We start from the raw sequence: 16,792 nt of genomic DNA on the forward strand, positions 1-16,792 counted from the left end.
GACGTGCGCTTCAGGCCCTCAACAGCATTTCTCTCAAATGTGCCTGCATTAGTCAGCTAGGGCTGCCATACCAGAATGCCAGATTGGATGGCTTAGCAGCAGAAATTCACTGCTCTGGAGGCTACAAGTGCAAGATCAAGGTGTGGGCTGGGCTGGTTTCTCCTGAGGCCTCTCTCCTGGGCGTGCAGATGGCCATCTTTTCTGCTGTGTCCTTATATGGCCTTTTCTCTGTGCTTGAGCACTTCTGGTGTCTCTTCCTTTTCTTATAAGGACATCAGTCCCATTGGATCAGGGCCCCATCCTTACAACCTCACCCTTACTTACTTCTTTAAAGGCCCTATCTCCATATTCAGTCCCACTGGAGTTAATGGCTTCAGCCTATGAATTTCTGGGGGTGGGGTGGGATGGGGCACAATTCAGTCCATAATAGTATCCTAGACCACAGCCCTCTTTTAAGCACCTAGACGGGATACAACACTGAATGCGGTCTGACAATTTTGAAGATGACTGGGATGGTCACCTTCTCTGCAGGTAAAAATGATTCAAGTTTTCATCTGCTTTTATCTATCTTGTACAGTTTTGTATTATTTGGGATACTTTAGGTTGTAATGACAAATACTAACAGGACAAAAATAGAATTTGTTAGTTCATATAGTGAAAAAAAAAGCAGCTCATGGATAAGCTGGCTTAAGCAGAGCTGAACGCCTGAAGCGGAAGCTCCGTAATGCCATGAGAATCCGGTTTCTTTGGCCATCACTGAACTCTCTCTCTCTCTGTTGGCTTCATTACTGGACACTCTTTCCCTACCTGCTGGGAAAGAAGGTGACCAATGATTTCAGGCTTTCTTGATCCTGACAGTGCTTGATCTCAGACAAAAAAAGGCATCTTTCCTAAGGCTCTAGCCGAAGTCCCATGGGGGACTCTCAGATGACAGACCTGCCCTAAACCCGTCACCATAGCCAGGGGGGCCTCCCCCATAATGGGGTGAAGGGTTAGGCCCATGCAAACCACATGCCAGCTCAGATAAGTGAGGAGCAGAATACTAGCTGCCCTCTACTGGCAAAGCACACTATCTTTCCAGGAATAAGTCTTCTCCAGCAAACAAACAGGTGGGCTAAAATTATTTGCTTGCCTCTCTCCTTTATCTGTCTTGATCTTTGTGCAATGTTTTATCTACTGAATGATCTCAAGCTCCTCTCTGACTCTTTGGCCAGGTGCTAAAAAACAAATGGCCCATTTAAATCGGGTAAAGACTATGCTCACACAGCTCGGCACTCTTTTGATAAGAATTGCACTGGTGCAAAATTGCAGCAACTTTCTCTTCCTGACAGTCCTGAAAAAGAGCTAGACTTTATCATGGAAACATCTACAGTGTGATACGTTAGAAATTCCTTTAGAAAAAAAACACCACACAGATGGGCACATCTGAAGGAATGAGCAGTGTAAAAAAACAGTGAAAAAAGCCGACACATAACACACCGGTGAATTGAATGTACTGTTTTGGAACTGTCCAAAAATGCCTTACTGCCAGGGATGTGTCAGAAAAACAAAATAAACTGCCTTAGCAGTCCAAACTGGAGTACAACAAAGTGAATGAGAGAAACGTGGTTCTTGGTTCCAAATGAGTGACTTCAATAAACTCCAAGAACATAAAAACCAGCAAAATCACAATTTAGAAGGAAAATTCAAGGAACAAAGTAATCATTTTTTAAAAGTTACACTGTATATCAAATATATCTCAATAAAAACTGAAATAAAGAAACTTTGGCTCTAACATACCAGCTACAGAGCCCAGAGACACAAGACAAAATCATTCATTCATCCATCTAACAACTGTTAACTAAGTTGGCAGATGTGCTAGGGACCAGGACAGAAACGAACTTGGCACAGAACAATTAAAAAAACAGTGACAACAACCTTGAGTTTTACTGTCTACAAAGCATTTTGCCTATATAATCACACCTTTCCTCATAACGGCCCCATTTTACAGATAAGACAAGAGACAGAAAGAATAAATGACCTGCTCCCATTTACACAGCGAGTAAGAGCAGGAGCCTTGATTCACACTCAGACGAGACTTCAGGTCTTAGCTCTTTGTCTTTTCCCATTTATGTTTTGCCCTCAAGATTCTCTTTTTCCCCCCCATTTCTGTTTCCCGCTCAGATTTTCCTTCCACAACAGCAGTATTATCCAGAGTACAAACTAAAAATTAAGTGTTAGGCAATAAATGTTCCTTCATCGAACATGTGGGAAACTCAGGCACAAAATTCCCACCCCACCCCCAGCCCCGCAAGGCTTCCCAGAGCCTTTGTGCTAATATGCACCGTCCTTTTCCAGGAGACTGGGGTGGACAGGTTTTCTCAAATAACTGACCACAGAACTTTTGTTTCTCATGGAACCTCTTGTATGACTAAGAAGTCAGAAGCACAGGTCCCAGGGTCAGATGGTCTTGGGTTCAAATGCGGTGTTATGCTGGGTAAGTAATTCATTAAGCGAGTGTATGCCTTATTTTGTTTTTTTTTTTAATTTGTAAAAAGATACGACAATAATAGCAACTATCTCTTAGGATCTTATGAGGACAGGAGTACATGTAGTTATACATATAAAGCGCTGAGCCGGTTACAATGTTCATAGTCAAGGCTCAGCAAATGTGATACATTCATTTATTCAATAAAACATTATATAAAACATTAAATGCATATTACTAGAATACCTGACAGATTTTCCTTGTTTTACAAAACTAGAGTTGGAGGGAGCTAAGGAATGGCAAAATAAGCATTGGCTGTTTAGTTAAAAGACTGGGATCTGATCTCCAGCTTTACCAGTTAAGCAGATGTGTGACTTCGAGGAAGTGGTCTAAACTCTCTGAATCCTGTTAGATGCCTCTTAGCTAAGGTGGTAGTGATAATGCCTAGCTCACGGGGTTGCTGTGAGAATCTGAGGTGAAGACAAAAAGTGTGTGGAATACAGTGCACTTGACGTGTGCTATCTTGTTTGTATCTGAATATAGGAGAATGAGACGTTTTTCATTTAAATATATAAGGACTTTCAGAACCTCACAAACATAGTTATTGGCTTGAACCTTTGTGTACATTCCTAAGGTCTGAAGTTCTACCATCTAGCCCTTTTAGGCCTTCCTGCTGACTGCCTGCCCGGACCTTTCCGCATGCAGGATCACTCTCAAAACCCCAATCACGCCTTCGTGCTCAGAAACGAACAGACATTGGGAAGGCAGCACAGTCGTCTTTCCTGTCATTTCCCCTTCCAGGGCCTATACCAATGACTGGCATGTGGCAGGAGGTTAAAAAAAGATAATAAAAATGAATGAATAGAAAGTGCTGAGAAGCCACCATGCATTCAGTGACTCTGTTCAAGTGTGACAGATGGAATGACGACAGATCATCTTTCTGCCCTCAAATCACCCTCAATCTAGTCAGGAAAATAAGACTGAGAAAAATTAAATATTGGACTATGTGTAATACACCTGAGTGCTGTATGGGAATTCAGAAAAAAAGAGAAATTTATGTGGGCTGTAGAGGCAAGAATAGGTTTCCTGAGGAAGTGTGCAGTGCTGGCTCTGAAGGATTTCATGGGGGGGGAAATGAAGGTATAGAGATGGGGCAGATCTGAGACTAAAGCAGGTTTTGGGGCAGAAGGAAGATTCCTAGGGACTAAGCTTTAAAAGCGAGCACGCAAGCAGGTGATGGAGAGCTTCATTTGCAGAAGGCAATGAGGACCTGGACCTGGTCAGGCAACAGACAGTGGTGTATGACAACTCGGTTAAGGACTGTCCCCAAGTACTGGACACCTCTCTCCCATTTTCCATCTCCCACGAAGCAAGCTGCAGTGAAGTTCCCACTCCAGGTAGGGCTGAGCTGATTCACATTAGGTTACACCAGGGATCAGACTATCTTGGTCAGAATGTCCTGACCAAGACCAGGAAAACATTTATCAACTGTACCTTTCTCTACCTTAGGAAAGAAATGTGTCTGCCTGCCCCTACCCTAGGAGTCTCTACTCCCTCACTCTTCAGTAAGCTGGAGCATAATACCAGCACACAGTCCTCATGCTCGGCTCTGGAAGGGCTCCAAGGATGCTATGACAGCATCCTCTCTCCAGGACAGGGATCTCATCACTGTGTACAAACACTTCTCTAAGTCATGGCGGTTGTTTGCCCTGTGCATACACATGCACCCAAGCACACAATTTTACTTGTCTCCCCATCTCCCATAAGAAGGTGCTATCTTGCCCTCTTACAGCACTAAACTATGTTTTCTACCTTTATCTTGCATCTACCTACCACTTCAGCATTTTATTTAAAAATAATAATAATAATAATAATAAGGGAGAAATGTGGGATTCACATATAAATCAAGTATAAAAATCAAACGAATAATCATAATTGACCTGATGGTTTATAGTTCATGATGCGTGATCAAAACCGAAAGTTTCTGTGATATGACTGCCCTTGCCCTGTTCACCATGTAAGAACTTATTCACTATGTAAGAACTTGTTCACCATGTAAGAACTTGTTTGTTATGCTTCAGAAGATTGGAGACTGTTGAGAATTAGGCTTGGGGTTGATTAATGATTGTGCATTGAGTCCCCTATACAGAATTTTATTGTTGTTAACAACCATATGATCAATAAATGAGAGATGCCCTCTCAAAAAAAAAAAGAAGGCGCTATCTTGACTTCATACCGCATGCAGTGGAAGCAAAGGACACAGCACACCTTCTGGACACCCAGGAGGGAGCTCTGGACGGGAACCCATCTTCCTGCTCCTGGTTCTCTCCTGGCATCCCTGGTGTGAAACCTGCACACCATTGGCCAAGAGGTGATCTTCAAACACAGAAGAGCTCTAAGTTCACATGCTTCCTCTGGGGCCTCCACGAGAAAACACAGGACATCTTTTCTCTCTTCTAGGACTTGTACTGATGGAGGATAGGCTAGCCTCAAAGACAACACAACTCAGTCCTGGCATTCGCCAGGCTCTGAACTGGCAGACTGGAGTGAAAATAATTACTCTCATTTGTAAACAAGAACAAAATAAGCTTGCAACATCCAAAGACTAGCCACACAGTAACCAAACCCAAGAAGGACCATGAGCTGGCATGAGTGCAGTTCCCGACGGAACACTGTGGTAGTACTAGCCATGCACGTTGAACACACTGGCATTCAATGTGCCGTGGGAGGTGCCGGCTGAAACCTCTCTCTGCTAGTGTGCTTGGCTCTCCAAAGCTCCCACGTGCCATTATCCTGTTCTCTCCGAACTACACCTCTGTACATAAGATGTTATTTCTACTTTCCAGGGAGACAAATCAAGTCCTGGTGAAGCTAAGTGACTTATCCTAAGTAATAGTATTAGTACCATTAAGATCAGGGTTCCAGGTTCCGAAGTTCAGGTTCTTCTCACAAACTCTAACTTCGAGTGTGCATCAGAATCATCAATGGGGGCTTAAAAATGCACATTCCCAGGTTCCATCTCTAAATCTCTGGACTCAGTGGATTTGAGGAGCAACCTGCCTGGGCACCTGTGTGTAGACTCTGATGGGCCCTGCTGTTGAGAGCCATTACGGAGGATCCCCGAGTGGGAGATCTCAGTAGCTTCTCCCAAGGCCCAGGAGAACTGCCCCAGAGGGTACACATCATACTGACAACAGCACCTTCTTTCAGAAGGGTGCTCACCATGGACGTCTCACTTGTACTTCCCTCCACCTCCCCCACGGAAGGGCCTTCACACGGTGTGCCTGTCCAGCGCAGTCCACATTAACTCAGCACATTTATTTCTTATGCTAGGCTCTGAGAACAAAGAGGACACAGGGATGCAGAGCAATGAACTGAGTACACAGGCCCCGGGGACACAGGCCCAGTGTCAACATTTGGTGGAGGCTCTGGCTGTGTCATCAACATTAGGGAGCACAAGAGTCCCAGTCTGTCAACTGCTAGGCACTTAACTGATCTCTTAGACCAGCGAACCTGCGTGTTGATCAGGCCAAGATCCAAGCTCTCAGCTGATTAGTCACATCACAGTTGGTTCACTGGCATAAACACTTCAACAAACAGGATGCTTTCCAAGGACTGATTTATGGCATTCTGAGTCTGAACACTCAGGGAGATGGGGAGCAAGGGGTGCTCCATCCTTAGTGCGTCAGGCCTCTTTCCTGGCACCTATGTACTTTTTATTCCAGGATGAGGGTCTAATTAAGTGCTTTGTTGCTAAAGGAAGTTAAAGGAATTAATTTATTGAGCTCCTACTATATGCCAGGTATGCCAGCTGTCTTACATGAGTAATCTCCTTTAATCATCACACAAATGCTGGGAGGTATAAGACCCCCATTTTTCAGGCAGGCAAACCAAAACACAAAGAGCTTAAATATCTTGTTCAAGGTAAGAAGACAAGTAGAATCCAAAGTGCGAGCATGGACAAACACCGCGCAGTGTTCCCTTCGGATTCTCCATATTCAGTAAGGGTGAAGAGCATTTATTTACCTCTGCAATGAACTTCAGGGTAGAGAAAAGGCACCAGTGATGAGGAAAAGACAAAACAGATTTGGGTTTCCCTGAGAAGAATGAGAAAAACTCTTCTCAGGTTTTATTAGCCCACATGTGGCCAGGAGAGCACATGTATCCCCCCACTCCTGGGTCCTGCACCCTGCCTGCTCGCAGGCCTCAGTTCCTGGGCTCCTCTCGGCAGCTCTTCCCTTTCTTCACATCCACCCAAATCCTATGCATCTCCAAGACTCACTCCAAGGGACGCCTCCTCTTCCGTTTCCCTTCACTCTGTACAGCAGAGGCGTGTCCTCCCTGGGCTCCCAGCACCCTGCCTGTGCCCCGGGATGTGCCCGCCTTCTCCTCTGTTCCTTCTGTCTTTGGCTATCCCCACTCCTTGCTTCTGGAGTTGGTTCAGCACCTTTTCAGGACAGAAAGTTCCTGAAGGCAGGACTAAGGGGTACACGTATTTGTGTTTTCTACTATGGCTTGTCTTAGATGTTCAGGAAGTGGTTTTTGAACGAACAGTTATCCTAGTAGCAAAAAGGCCCTCCACGTCCAAGAAGACACTTGGCACAGTTTTCAGAACCACAGTTTGGAGACACTTTTGCAACAATCTTAAGCAAGAGTCACACAGATCCAGGTTCATCCTGTTCCAACACATACCCCTCCACATAATGAATCCAGTTAAATTCCTTTCTCTGAGTGTTAACATAAGAGACAACTCCTATGCTAAGCAAAGAGGAATGGGAAATAGAAATGAGGACTGTTTTAAGAGCAGCATCAGAACCAGTTAAATATTAACTGATAAAGCTTCCACTGAGCCCAAAAAATAAATATATATTGTTATATATATGTACTACATATTATACACACACAGTATAGCACAATTTTATAATTTATACACTTCCTTCCTATGTCACCCTCAGAGTAGCCCCTTTCCTATAAGTGAAGTATCAAAGCCTAGACACAAAAAGTGACTCACCCCAGGGTCACAGCTTTTAGGTTTACATGTAAGACTGAATGAAGCTGGGTCTTTGGACTCCAGATCCACGACATTGACCCTCTTTGAGTAAATCTCAATAGTAATTGTAACACTTATTTAGTAATAGAGGATAGATTGCTATTTTTAATATATCTGCTTTGCCATCTCAACAGTTACATGCTTCCTGAAAGAACATGATGCTTGTGGCCAATCAGACACCTAGGGTGGAACTGCCAAGCCAATGAAAATTGACCGTCCTTCCCCATCTCCTGCTGTTTTTCTCCCCCTCAGCTCTTGCTGCCCACCCTCTCCAGCGGGTGCTCCTGCCATCACCTATCAGAGAGCCGCGCTTCTGCAAGCCACAGGCGCCAGGGCACCAAGAACAGAGTGGCCACAGCTCCTCATGGTTTGCGTCTTATTTCCTACAAACTATTTTGATACCTACAGCATCAGTATTGTAGACATTTAATAATCCCTCCTAGAGTTAGTAGTGGTGTAAAATGACTAAGACTTGCTCGGGACCTCAAAGAGCTCATACTTTAGGAGGGTGGAAAGCTGTGAAAAAAAAAAATTGTCATATGATTACACATAGTCAGGCTACACAGAGATGGGATGTAAGAGCTGTGGGAACCAGGGGCGGCCGGCCTACTCTGTACTCGGTGGGGGTCCTCTCTTCTTCCAGTCTCTAATTTCCCCTGCAGGAACAGAGGTGTGCCAAGTGCCAGGCACCACAGCAGGCTCTGGGTCCACAGGAGAGACTGAGAAGGTGTGCCAGCTGGAAGACCTAAAGTCAGTTCCCAGGAAGGCATTCCATGCACAGAACAACTGGGAAAATGGATGGAAGGGAAACTTCTATCCCTTATCTGCTGGGTGACTTGAGGCAAATTACCCTAATGTCTCTGAGCCTCTGTTCTCATTTCCTTCATTCATTTAACAAGTATTTACTAGTTACCTGCCATGTGCAAGGCACTAGGGATATAGCAGCGAACAAAGGCAGATGTAAAAAACCCTAGCCTGTGGCACTTACTTACATTCTGAAGGAAGACAAATAATGAACAAACACAAAATTAAAACTGACAGTATGCAGATGGTGACATGTGATCTGATGAAAAGATACAGCAGAGTCCGGGGAAAGGAGTGCCCGCGGTGGGGAGGGGTGTGCTGGCAAGAGAAGTAAGAGAGGCGGGACCCCCCGCCGAGCCCTGACCTGCAGGGGACGGGGAGAAGCTGCCACCTGGGGGCCGGGGCCCGGAGGGGGTGCCTGGTGGGCTCCAGGCAGCACAGGCCTATGCAGCTCAAGGGAAAGGATGGCAGGAGCTGGAATCTGGGAGAGGACAAGGCCAGGCCCATCAGGCTCTCATCAGCAATAGGGGCTCCATGTGAGGGCTCTGAGCACAGGAGCGACATGATGTGACATTGGATTTTAGAAAGAAAAACAGGTGAAGCACTGAGAATCGGGGAACAAGGCGGACAGGAAGCGTGGTGGCCGGTTACAAGGCTACTGCGGCAATTTGGGCACATGGTGGTGGCAGCGTGAACCAGGCTGGCTGTGTGGGGCTGCGAGGATGGCTGGACTTGGCATATTCTGAGGAAGAGCCACAGAGCCTCCCTTGATGATCAGAGGTGGAGGGGAAAAGAAAGAAAGGGGCCCAAGAAGACTGAGCCACGGGAAGCAAGGCGCTGCCATCCGTCGGGCCGTGGGCTTGTGCAGAAGGAGCGGTTTAGGAAGGAACAGCAGAGTCAGACGAGCTGCCGAGATGCCTGTCAGCCTCCCAGAGGGCGAGGCCTAGTGAGCGGTTGATACATGGGACTAGAGTATGAGGAGAGGCCTGGATTGGAGGCACACGTTTGGGGTTCATGTCGCCAAGCCTGCCTGTACGGAGGAGATGGAGTGAGGGTTTGCAGCGTGGGCCGGGCAGCCGGCGGGTGGCCCAGAGCAGGTACCCGAAGTCAAGGCCTGTGCCTTCCCCTTCTCTGCTCAGCCTGGTTTCCATCTCTCGCGGACCTGAGACTGACTTCCTCACCACAGCGGGATGCTAACTGGGAAGATGAGGTGCTGAGCTGGCTTGGCTCTCGGCACCTGGGTGGGCGGGCTCTCCTGGCTTGCCAACTTCAGGTCTTCCCCATATCTCTCATGTTAGCTCGTTGCAGTATTTCAGTGAAAGGGTAAGAAAAGTTACATTTCCCAAGACTAGATGTAATTCTGAATTGATAAAGAACTAGTTGGGGTTTTGAACTTCAACCCTTCCATAGCATTTTATTTAAAAGTAAAAAACAGACTCGAAGTAGTAATTCCTTTCTTTTTTAATGTAATGGACACTTTCCAATGGTAGATCGTAAATCTTGGAGTTGATATACCATATTCTCTCTGGAAATTAACTGGAGTAAGTCAAGTATCAGGAATTCTGAGAAACACTGGTTTTCGATTTGGGTTCCATTCGCACTTGAGTGATTATGGAGCCAAAATTCACATTTAAAACTCTTCGTTCTGGGGATGTCGGGGAACTCGTCCTGGTTCTGGGTCTAGAGGTGGAAGGGAGCTACCCAGCATTCCACAAAGCTGCCTCCAGCAGTGCTCAGGCGCCAGTCTCTGTGGTGTGTGGTAACCGGTAAATGTTTAAACTATCAGTTCTGTATATTTCTTACCCAAGACTTTTTTTTTAAAGGCAAAAACACAAGGGGAAGTATATCTACCATAACAGCCTCTCTGGCATAACAACAGGCAAAAAAAATACTCTAAGCAGCTGGAAAATGCTGGCTAACCTCTCGGATTCCATAGTCTAGTCTTGAGTGCCAGGCACAGCAAACTCAGTCAGCAGCACGGTCTGGAGTGAGAGCATCTGCAGATTCCTTATGAAATGTGCTCAGAGCTCTGTGGCACTCCAGCACTGGGGCGCTGAGGACAGTTCACATTTTCTCAGGAGATCAGCTGTCAGCTTTTCGACATGCTCTTCTGCCCTAGCGCACCCAGGGGGCACCGTGGCCCCTACATCAGGCCTGCACGGAGGTAGCCAAAAAGCTTGCCTGCTTGTTCTTCTTTTTTTTAAATCCTCATGAAAATGAATTGCGCCAACTGCTTATTAAGGCCTTACTGTGTGTCAACAGTTTTAGGCATGAAGAAAACAAAGAACACAGGATTCACGGAAGCTCTGAAGGAACCCGTAGCCCAATAGGGATAAGCACATGTCCCTGTGTCCGTATCAAAACCAGATTTCCTTTTTATATTAATGTGGCTTTGTGTTCTCAGGGCAGGGTGTGTGCCTGGAGGAGCATGTCCACACGTGAGGCCCACAAACTTGTGTGGAGAGACTGACAGAGCTGCCCCAAGGTCCTCTCTTCCCTTTATATTCATGTAGAAAGAATGCTATAATTTATAAAGCAAGCTTATGTTATCTCATTTAATTCTAACAGCACTACAGATTTTCTTGGCAAGAATTACCATCCCCATTTCTCAGTTGAGAAAATTGAGACTAAGAGAGATCAAGAGATTTGCCAAGTGCACAAAGGTAGGTCTGGGCTGCACCATTTCACAGATCAAGTTCTCAGCCCAGGGTCGTCTGCACTGCCCTGAGGCCTCCCTGGAGGAGGGCAGCTGTAGCCGATGCACCACAGGCTAACCCTCCCGTGAGCACTCCTGGCTCTCTTCTAACCGCCAGGACTTGAACCGCTACTTCTGGCTCCTAATACCTTTTCTACCTGTACCTCCACCCTGCCTTTGCCTCAGAGCTCCCATCTCAACGACAATCTGTTTTTCCCAAGCGGATGGTTCTCAAAGTCTGGTCCCCAGACCTATATATATAGCAGCAATATCAACCAGAAACTTGTTAGATCCTCAAGGCCTACCCCAGACCTATGTGACCCAAGCCCCTGGGAGTAGGGCCAGCAATCCGAGTTTTCATGAGCCTGCAAGTGATTCTATAGCATGCCACAGCTTGAACACCACCTAGTCCTAATAAACTAAGATGCTAAGCATCTCTACAGTGTTTGTGTGGCCCCACCACGATTACGTGCCGCGCCTCTCCACAACCCGGTGACCAAGGAAGCAAGCCACTTGTCTGGTACATGCAGTGGTCCCAAAATACAATCACATCCAGCCATGTGCTTCAGGGCCAGCTTGGACAGCAGCTTGAACAAGGGTCCCAGACCTCCCTGTAGGCCTACTTTCCATAGATGGCCCTGCTTCCTGGCCTTTAACTCGACCCCCTTCCACCTCATCAGACACAGATCCTGGGAGAGAAGTCCACCACAATGGGAAGAGGCTGGTTGATCCATATCCTTCTTCCCTAATACGAAATGCAGCAAAAGGCTCCAAGCTCTGTTCAAGGCTTACTCCTTCTAGAATAAATGCTAACAATAAAACAGGAATCTCACAACTGTACTTTCTACAATTTAAAAAACTCCACTGTTAACTCTCAAAAGGATCAGACAAGCTAATTTTGACACTGGGATTAGAACCCAGGACTCCTGAGTCATTCCCTAAGGACCTACCTGCTGTGACACACCAAGCATTAAGTAAGTAAGTGTTAGTAATCTGATGGAACTACATCATAAAACAGTAAGTACTGGTCACTGTGTAAGGGCACAGGCTCCTTGTCACCACAGCATGTTACCACATGGAAATAATGTCCTTTTTACAATCCCAGTCCTTTGGAAATAATGCACAGATACACTCTTAAACAAAGGGCAACTTCCTGGATTCAAAGCCCTAAGTTTACAGAAAGGGTAGGGGACAACCTCCATAGCCCTGCTTTCTTTGTGGAAAGCTGATGATTTTCTCATTTACTCCCTTGATTTTGATTAAAAGGTCTCTAGTTTCCTCTTACAAATAATGAAAGGTGCTGATTCCATTATTTTAATGTCTATTATAGCAACATTTGGAGGGAACAAAAAAGGCCTGTAGTGATATACCTGAGGTTCCTATACCATCATGTCTTTGCCCATTAATATGGTACTTACACTGAGTTCTGAAATACACAGAAATTCCATCTGAGAAATGAGAAGCTGTCAGAGGTTAGAAACAGACACACACATATGTATTTTCCTCCATATGTTCCAAAAAGGTGGAGATGTGCAGGGGATGGCATAACCCTCCCATTCCGCATCCCTTATTTTCATTTCTTAGAAACTATCTCTGTTGGAACATCCCTTCCCACATTCATACACAGAGACTGATTCTCAGAGGAGATGGAGGAAAGAGAAGGAATCAGATTCACAAAAGGCTCTAATTTGGAGCATTAATAATAACAGCAGCTGAAAAGCTTACGAAAGCAAAGAAGGAATCCGCTACCGAAACATGATCAGGACACTTCCAGAAAACTACCCGGGCACTAGAGGACAACAATGAGGAAAATCAGAGCTGAAATCAAATTTCAACTAAGCAGACAGACTTGCAGAATCGTTCATGTGCACTGCTACAATTACCGTTTTAAAAGAGCTGTAGACTCCATGAGTTTGACAGAAGAAGAAAAACAAACGATAGGAGAGACTCATTCTGGATACACAGTTGCTGTTCTGTATTCCTAACTCTATAGCAGCCACTGCAGTTCCAGTGAGGCACAAGGTGGGGTCCCGGGCAAATGTACCCCCCATCAAAGCAACTACTCCTGTTGCACTGGTCACGCAGTGAACGCCCCTGACCTGTAGCCCTCCACACCTGCCACCTCAGGACCAGGATAAACCCCACCGGATGCAGAAAAGACCTCTTTTTTGTGAGAGCCAGCCAGAGCCTAAGCTGTCATTACACAGCAAAAACCCAGCGAGAACAAAACCCAGCGACAGACTGATACAGAAAACCCTGAACGTACCTGAATTCTTCAGATGCAAACATGACCTAGTCAGAGACAATTTCCTTAGATTGTCTGGTAGCCTTTTTGGTTCGGAGGACAACCATTTAGTCAGTCAGATGGTGCAAAGTGCAGAAAAAGGAGGCGGGGTTTCCACACCCCCCAGTCTTTTGAAGTAAAAGGCTTTCTGCAGACAGGGGCCTGCAGCCTCCTGCTCCGCCAGCTGCTGACAAGCGGCAGCTAACAGGGGAGGCAGCCAGAAAACCATGTGATCATTCCAGCAAGTCTGATTAATGCAGTGTATGCTTAGGCTCCAGGCTGGAAGCTGGATTCGTCCAGAGAAGTAAGTTGAACCCTGGGCACATCTGGGATTGCATATGCATGCCAACCCCCCAAAACCAGAATTTTGCAGGTTGGGGAGTGGGAGGCTAAGGCTTAAACGAATGAGAATGCGGCCTGTTCTGCTGTGACCGGCCCGGTTACCTTATCTTCCTGTGGTCAGTGCTGCTCTAACAAACAGGTATGGCCAGTGTGGTCCGTGGACATGGTGCAGAAGGGTACTGGGCTACATTTTACCAAAAACTCCTCAGAATCCTCTATTTTACCATTCTACTACCAAACATTATTTTAGCACAAATGCATAAATTGCTTCAGAATCACAAAAGTCACATTTTATGCCCACCACTCTACTATGAACAAACATGACCTTGTAGATCAACTGTGATAAGAGATTCATTTATTTATCGAGTGTCTAGTATGTACCAGGCTCTTATTACTTCACTGAGGTACAAAAATTACTGTAATGACTCCAGAACAGAAGTTAAGAAAAAAGAAATGAGATGTCAGCCAAAGAAAAGAAATGTTTACCAATTTATAAAGCCCAAGCTGGTGAGAGTTGGCTGTATTCTGCAACTTGCCATTAAGGATTTGGATGGTAAATCTTTATAAAATAAGGGAGACAGATCTCACATAAAAACCTGTGAGTCACTCTCGCCTTTTTTCCACCCATGCACGACAAATGTACCAGTCACTAATTCTGACTCCCCCTCTAAGAGGTCCTTTGGGTCTGGCCCTTACCCAACGCCCACGCCCACTGCCTGGCTTGCACTATCAGCAGTTCTCAGTCTCCTGCATTAGTGACTGGCCTTCCTCATTCTGTCCCTTCTCTAAAAATCTCCAAGAGGCATTTTTCTAAACCTGATTTTAAGCTCCCCTCACCCCTTCCATTTTAGCCCTGCATTAGTTCCTCAGTACCCAGAGGATGATGTGAAAATGCCTCTGCCCAGCATACAGTCTTATTTCTCCAACTTTATTCCATTACAACTCTTCACAAACCCCAAAATTCACCCAGACATTCCTCGTTTCCAAAATATACCAAGACTCCTTTCTTTGGTCCATGGCCAGCCGGCCCAGATCATCCCTCGCTCCCTGGGTGGCCTACAGCCTCCTGGATGGCCCGCACTGGTCCCTAGGCTGCTCCGTCCCCAGCGGCCTGCACTCCCCCAGGGCAGTCAGCTGCTCTCTCTGCTGCCAACTGCACCACCAGACAGCCTTCTGCCTGCCTCAGGCACCTCTGAGGCCCACAGGGCTGGGGCTCAGGTCAATCTCTGCGCTCCCTGGGCCTCGGACAGAGCTCGACGAAGAGGAGTCGCTCCATAAAGATTCGCGGAATGGACCTCCTTTTGCCTCGGCTTTCTGTCAGGGAGGAAAGTGATCTAGTACTTGATCCACACCGGTGCTCTAGGGCGACCTCCCCCCTTTCTAGTCATCTCTATCTTGAGAAGTGAGATTCCAGAGCTTGACTCAAAGAAATTAAGTGATAATGACCCACTGAGGCAGACTGATTAACGAGGAAGGAATTTTGGGGACTCCTTGGTCCCTCAAACCACGTAGCCATTATCCACGAAGCTGATCCAGAGTGCCTTCCACAATATTCCTAGTAAGTCTCTGCCTGAAACCCTCCACGGACGACAGCTTCTTGGCAGAATCATGATAACAGAAATCACGAGAGATTCAGAGTCAGTAAATAACCCAAGTTTAAGTCTCAGATCTGCCACTTAATCTGATCACAGGCAAGTGACTTAAGTTCTCAGTGCCTTGGATTCCCCGTAACGCTGAGGGTCCTGCTCTCCCAGGACGGCCGAGGATGCAGCAGGGGCACTGGGGGAGCTGTGGGAGTCCTCTATCAAGTAGGTAAGGGTATCGAGACGTTCCTCTCCATCTCCCTTGCTCACCAGGCAGTTTCCCCTCACAGTGCTGTGCCTAGACAGCTCTTCACGGCGAGGCTGCCTCCACACTGACACGTTCCGCCTGTTTGCCGGTAGCTCACTGAATTTCTCTTTCGTGCCAGGGGCAAGGTATTCCTGTCCTATGATTCTCAGGCGAAGGGCTGTGTGTGTGTACACACTTCTATATAATATTTATGGGTATATGTGCCAAATCACTGCCCTAAATCTTTCTAAATTAAAACAAAAGCAATAGAGATTACCTACGCCTTAGGAAGAGCAATTTACCCACACCCAATACAATTACAGGATGTTTTTATTTATTAAGCTACCTGATTATAGTCACAGATGGATGGGAAGATGCAAGCTTCTCCAGGGAAAGGGGGTATCAGGGTACCCCACCACCAATCCTTCTCGGCTTCAAGGACAGGGCTAGCAGACGCAGACACTCAGCCACTTCTGACTGATGGTCATCTGAAGGTCAGAACCTCCATTCCTGGTGCTCTCTGCAAGGTATGACAAAGAGCAGCGGTGTCCTAACACCAAGACACCTGGCCTGCTGGGAAGTGGCCTGATGGACGTTAGCCTGGCCACAGGCAGGCCCACGGTCCAGGCCCAGTAGGACAAAAAATCTCTGGACTTCATGTCTGTTTTCCACCAGGAACTCAAGAATTTCTTGGAGAGCTGCTCATACCTTTCAGGGCAATTCGTAAGGTTCTAGTGGGGAGCAGAGTTGATAGAAATAGTGAAAAATCACCAAATCCCAGGACCAAGTGTATTTTAGACATAATTCTATGAGATTCCTCAATTTATTAGTAAGGAAACAGAGACCAAAGAGGTTAAGTAACTTGCCCAAGGTCATACTGCTGTGGTGCGGCAGAGCAATGACTTGGACCCAGGTTGGTTTAATGCCAATGTTTTTAACCCGAGCCTTCTCAGGGTCCCAAGACAAACAAGCCAACTGCATTGGCTGCCTCCAGAAGAGCATTCATTCAAAAGACTGTCAGGCAGCGGTGGCCCTGAGCCGGAGCTAGTATATGGTGACCCTCTGGAGTTCTTTTATCCAGCTGGTCCTGGGTAATCCCCAGATTTCCTGGCTGGCTAGAGACACTAAGGGCTGCAAACAATGCCTCAGCTGCCCCAGGAAGTAAGGGGTGGAAACCTGAGTTGACCTGGCCTGGGGACCAGACTGGGAATGGAGTCTCTCCAAGGGCTAGGCACTCCCACTTGATAACTGGTAACACTGAATAGGGGAGCTTGACTCCTGACAGCTCCACTCCTCTCCGGAATAGGCACAAAAGGCACT

General features: G+C 46.5%; 1 protein-coding gene across 3 annotated transcripts in view; it reads right to left on the reverse strand.

Moving 5' to 3' along the window:
- Nucleotides 1-16,792, reverse strand: part of EVL (Enah/Vasp-like) — a 141,653-nt gene that overhangs the window by 101,640 nt on the left and 23,221 nt on the right. The window contains exon 1 of one of the 3 annotated variants that reach the window (XM_036991914.2): nt 13,283-13,423. The exons of the other annotated variants lie outside the window; for them this stretch is intronic. Coding sequence (XP_036847809.1) covers nt 13,283-13,305 — 23 coding nt within the window. The 5' untranslated portion in view covers nt 13,306-13,423. Of the gene's footprint in view, nt 1-13,282; nt 13,424-16,792 lie in introns of those variants that run through there. 3 annotated transcript variants of the gene reach the window in all.

This window comes from Manis javanica, chromosome 8 (assembly GCF_040802235.1).
Source record: "Manis javanica isolate MJ-LG chromosome 8, MJ_LKY, whole genome shotgun sequence".
Lineage (NCBI taxonomy): Eukaryota > Metazoa > Chordata > Mammalia > Pholidota > Manidae > Manis > Manis javanica.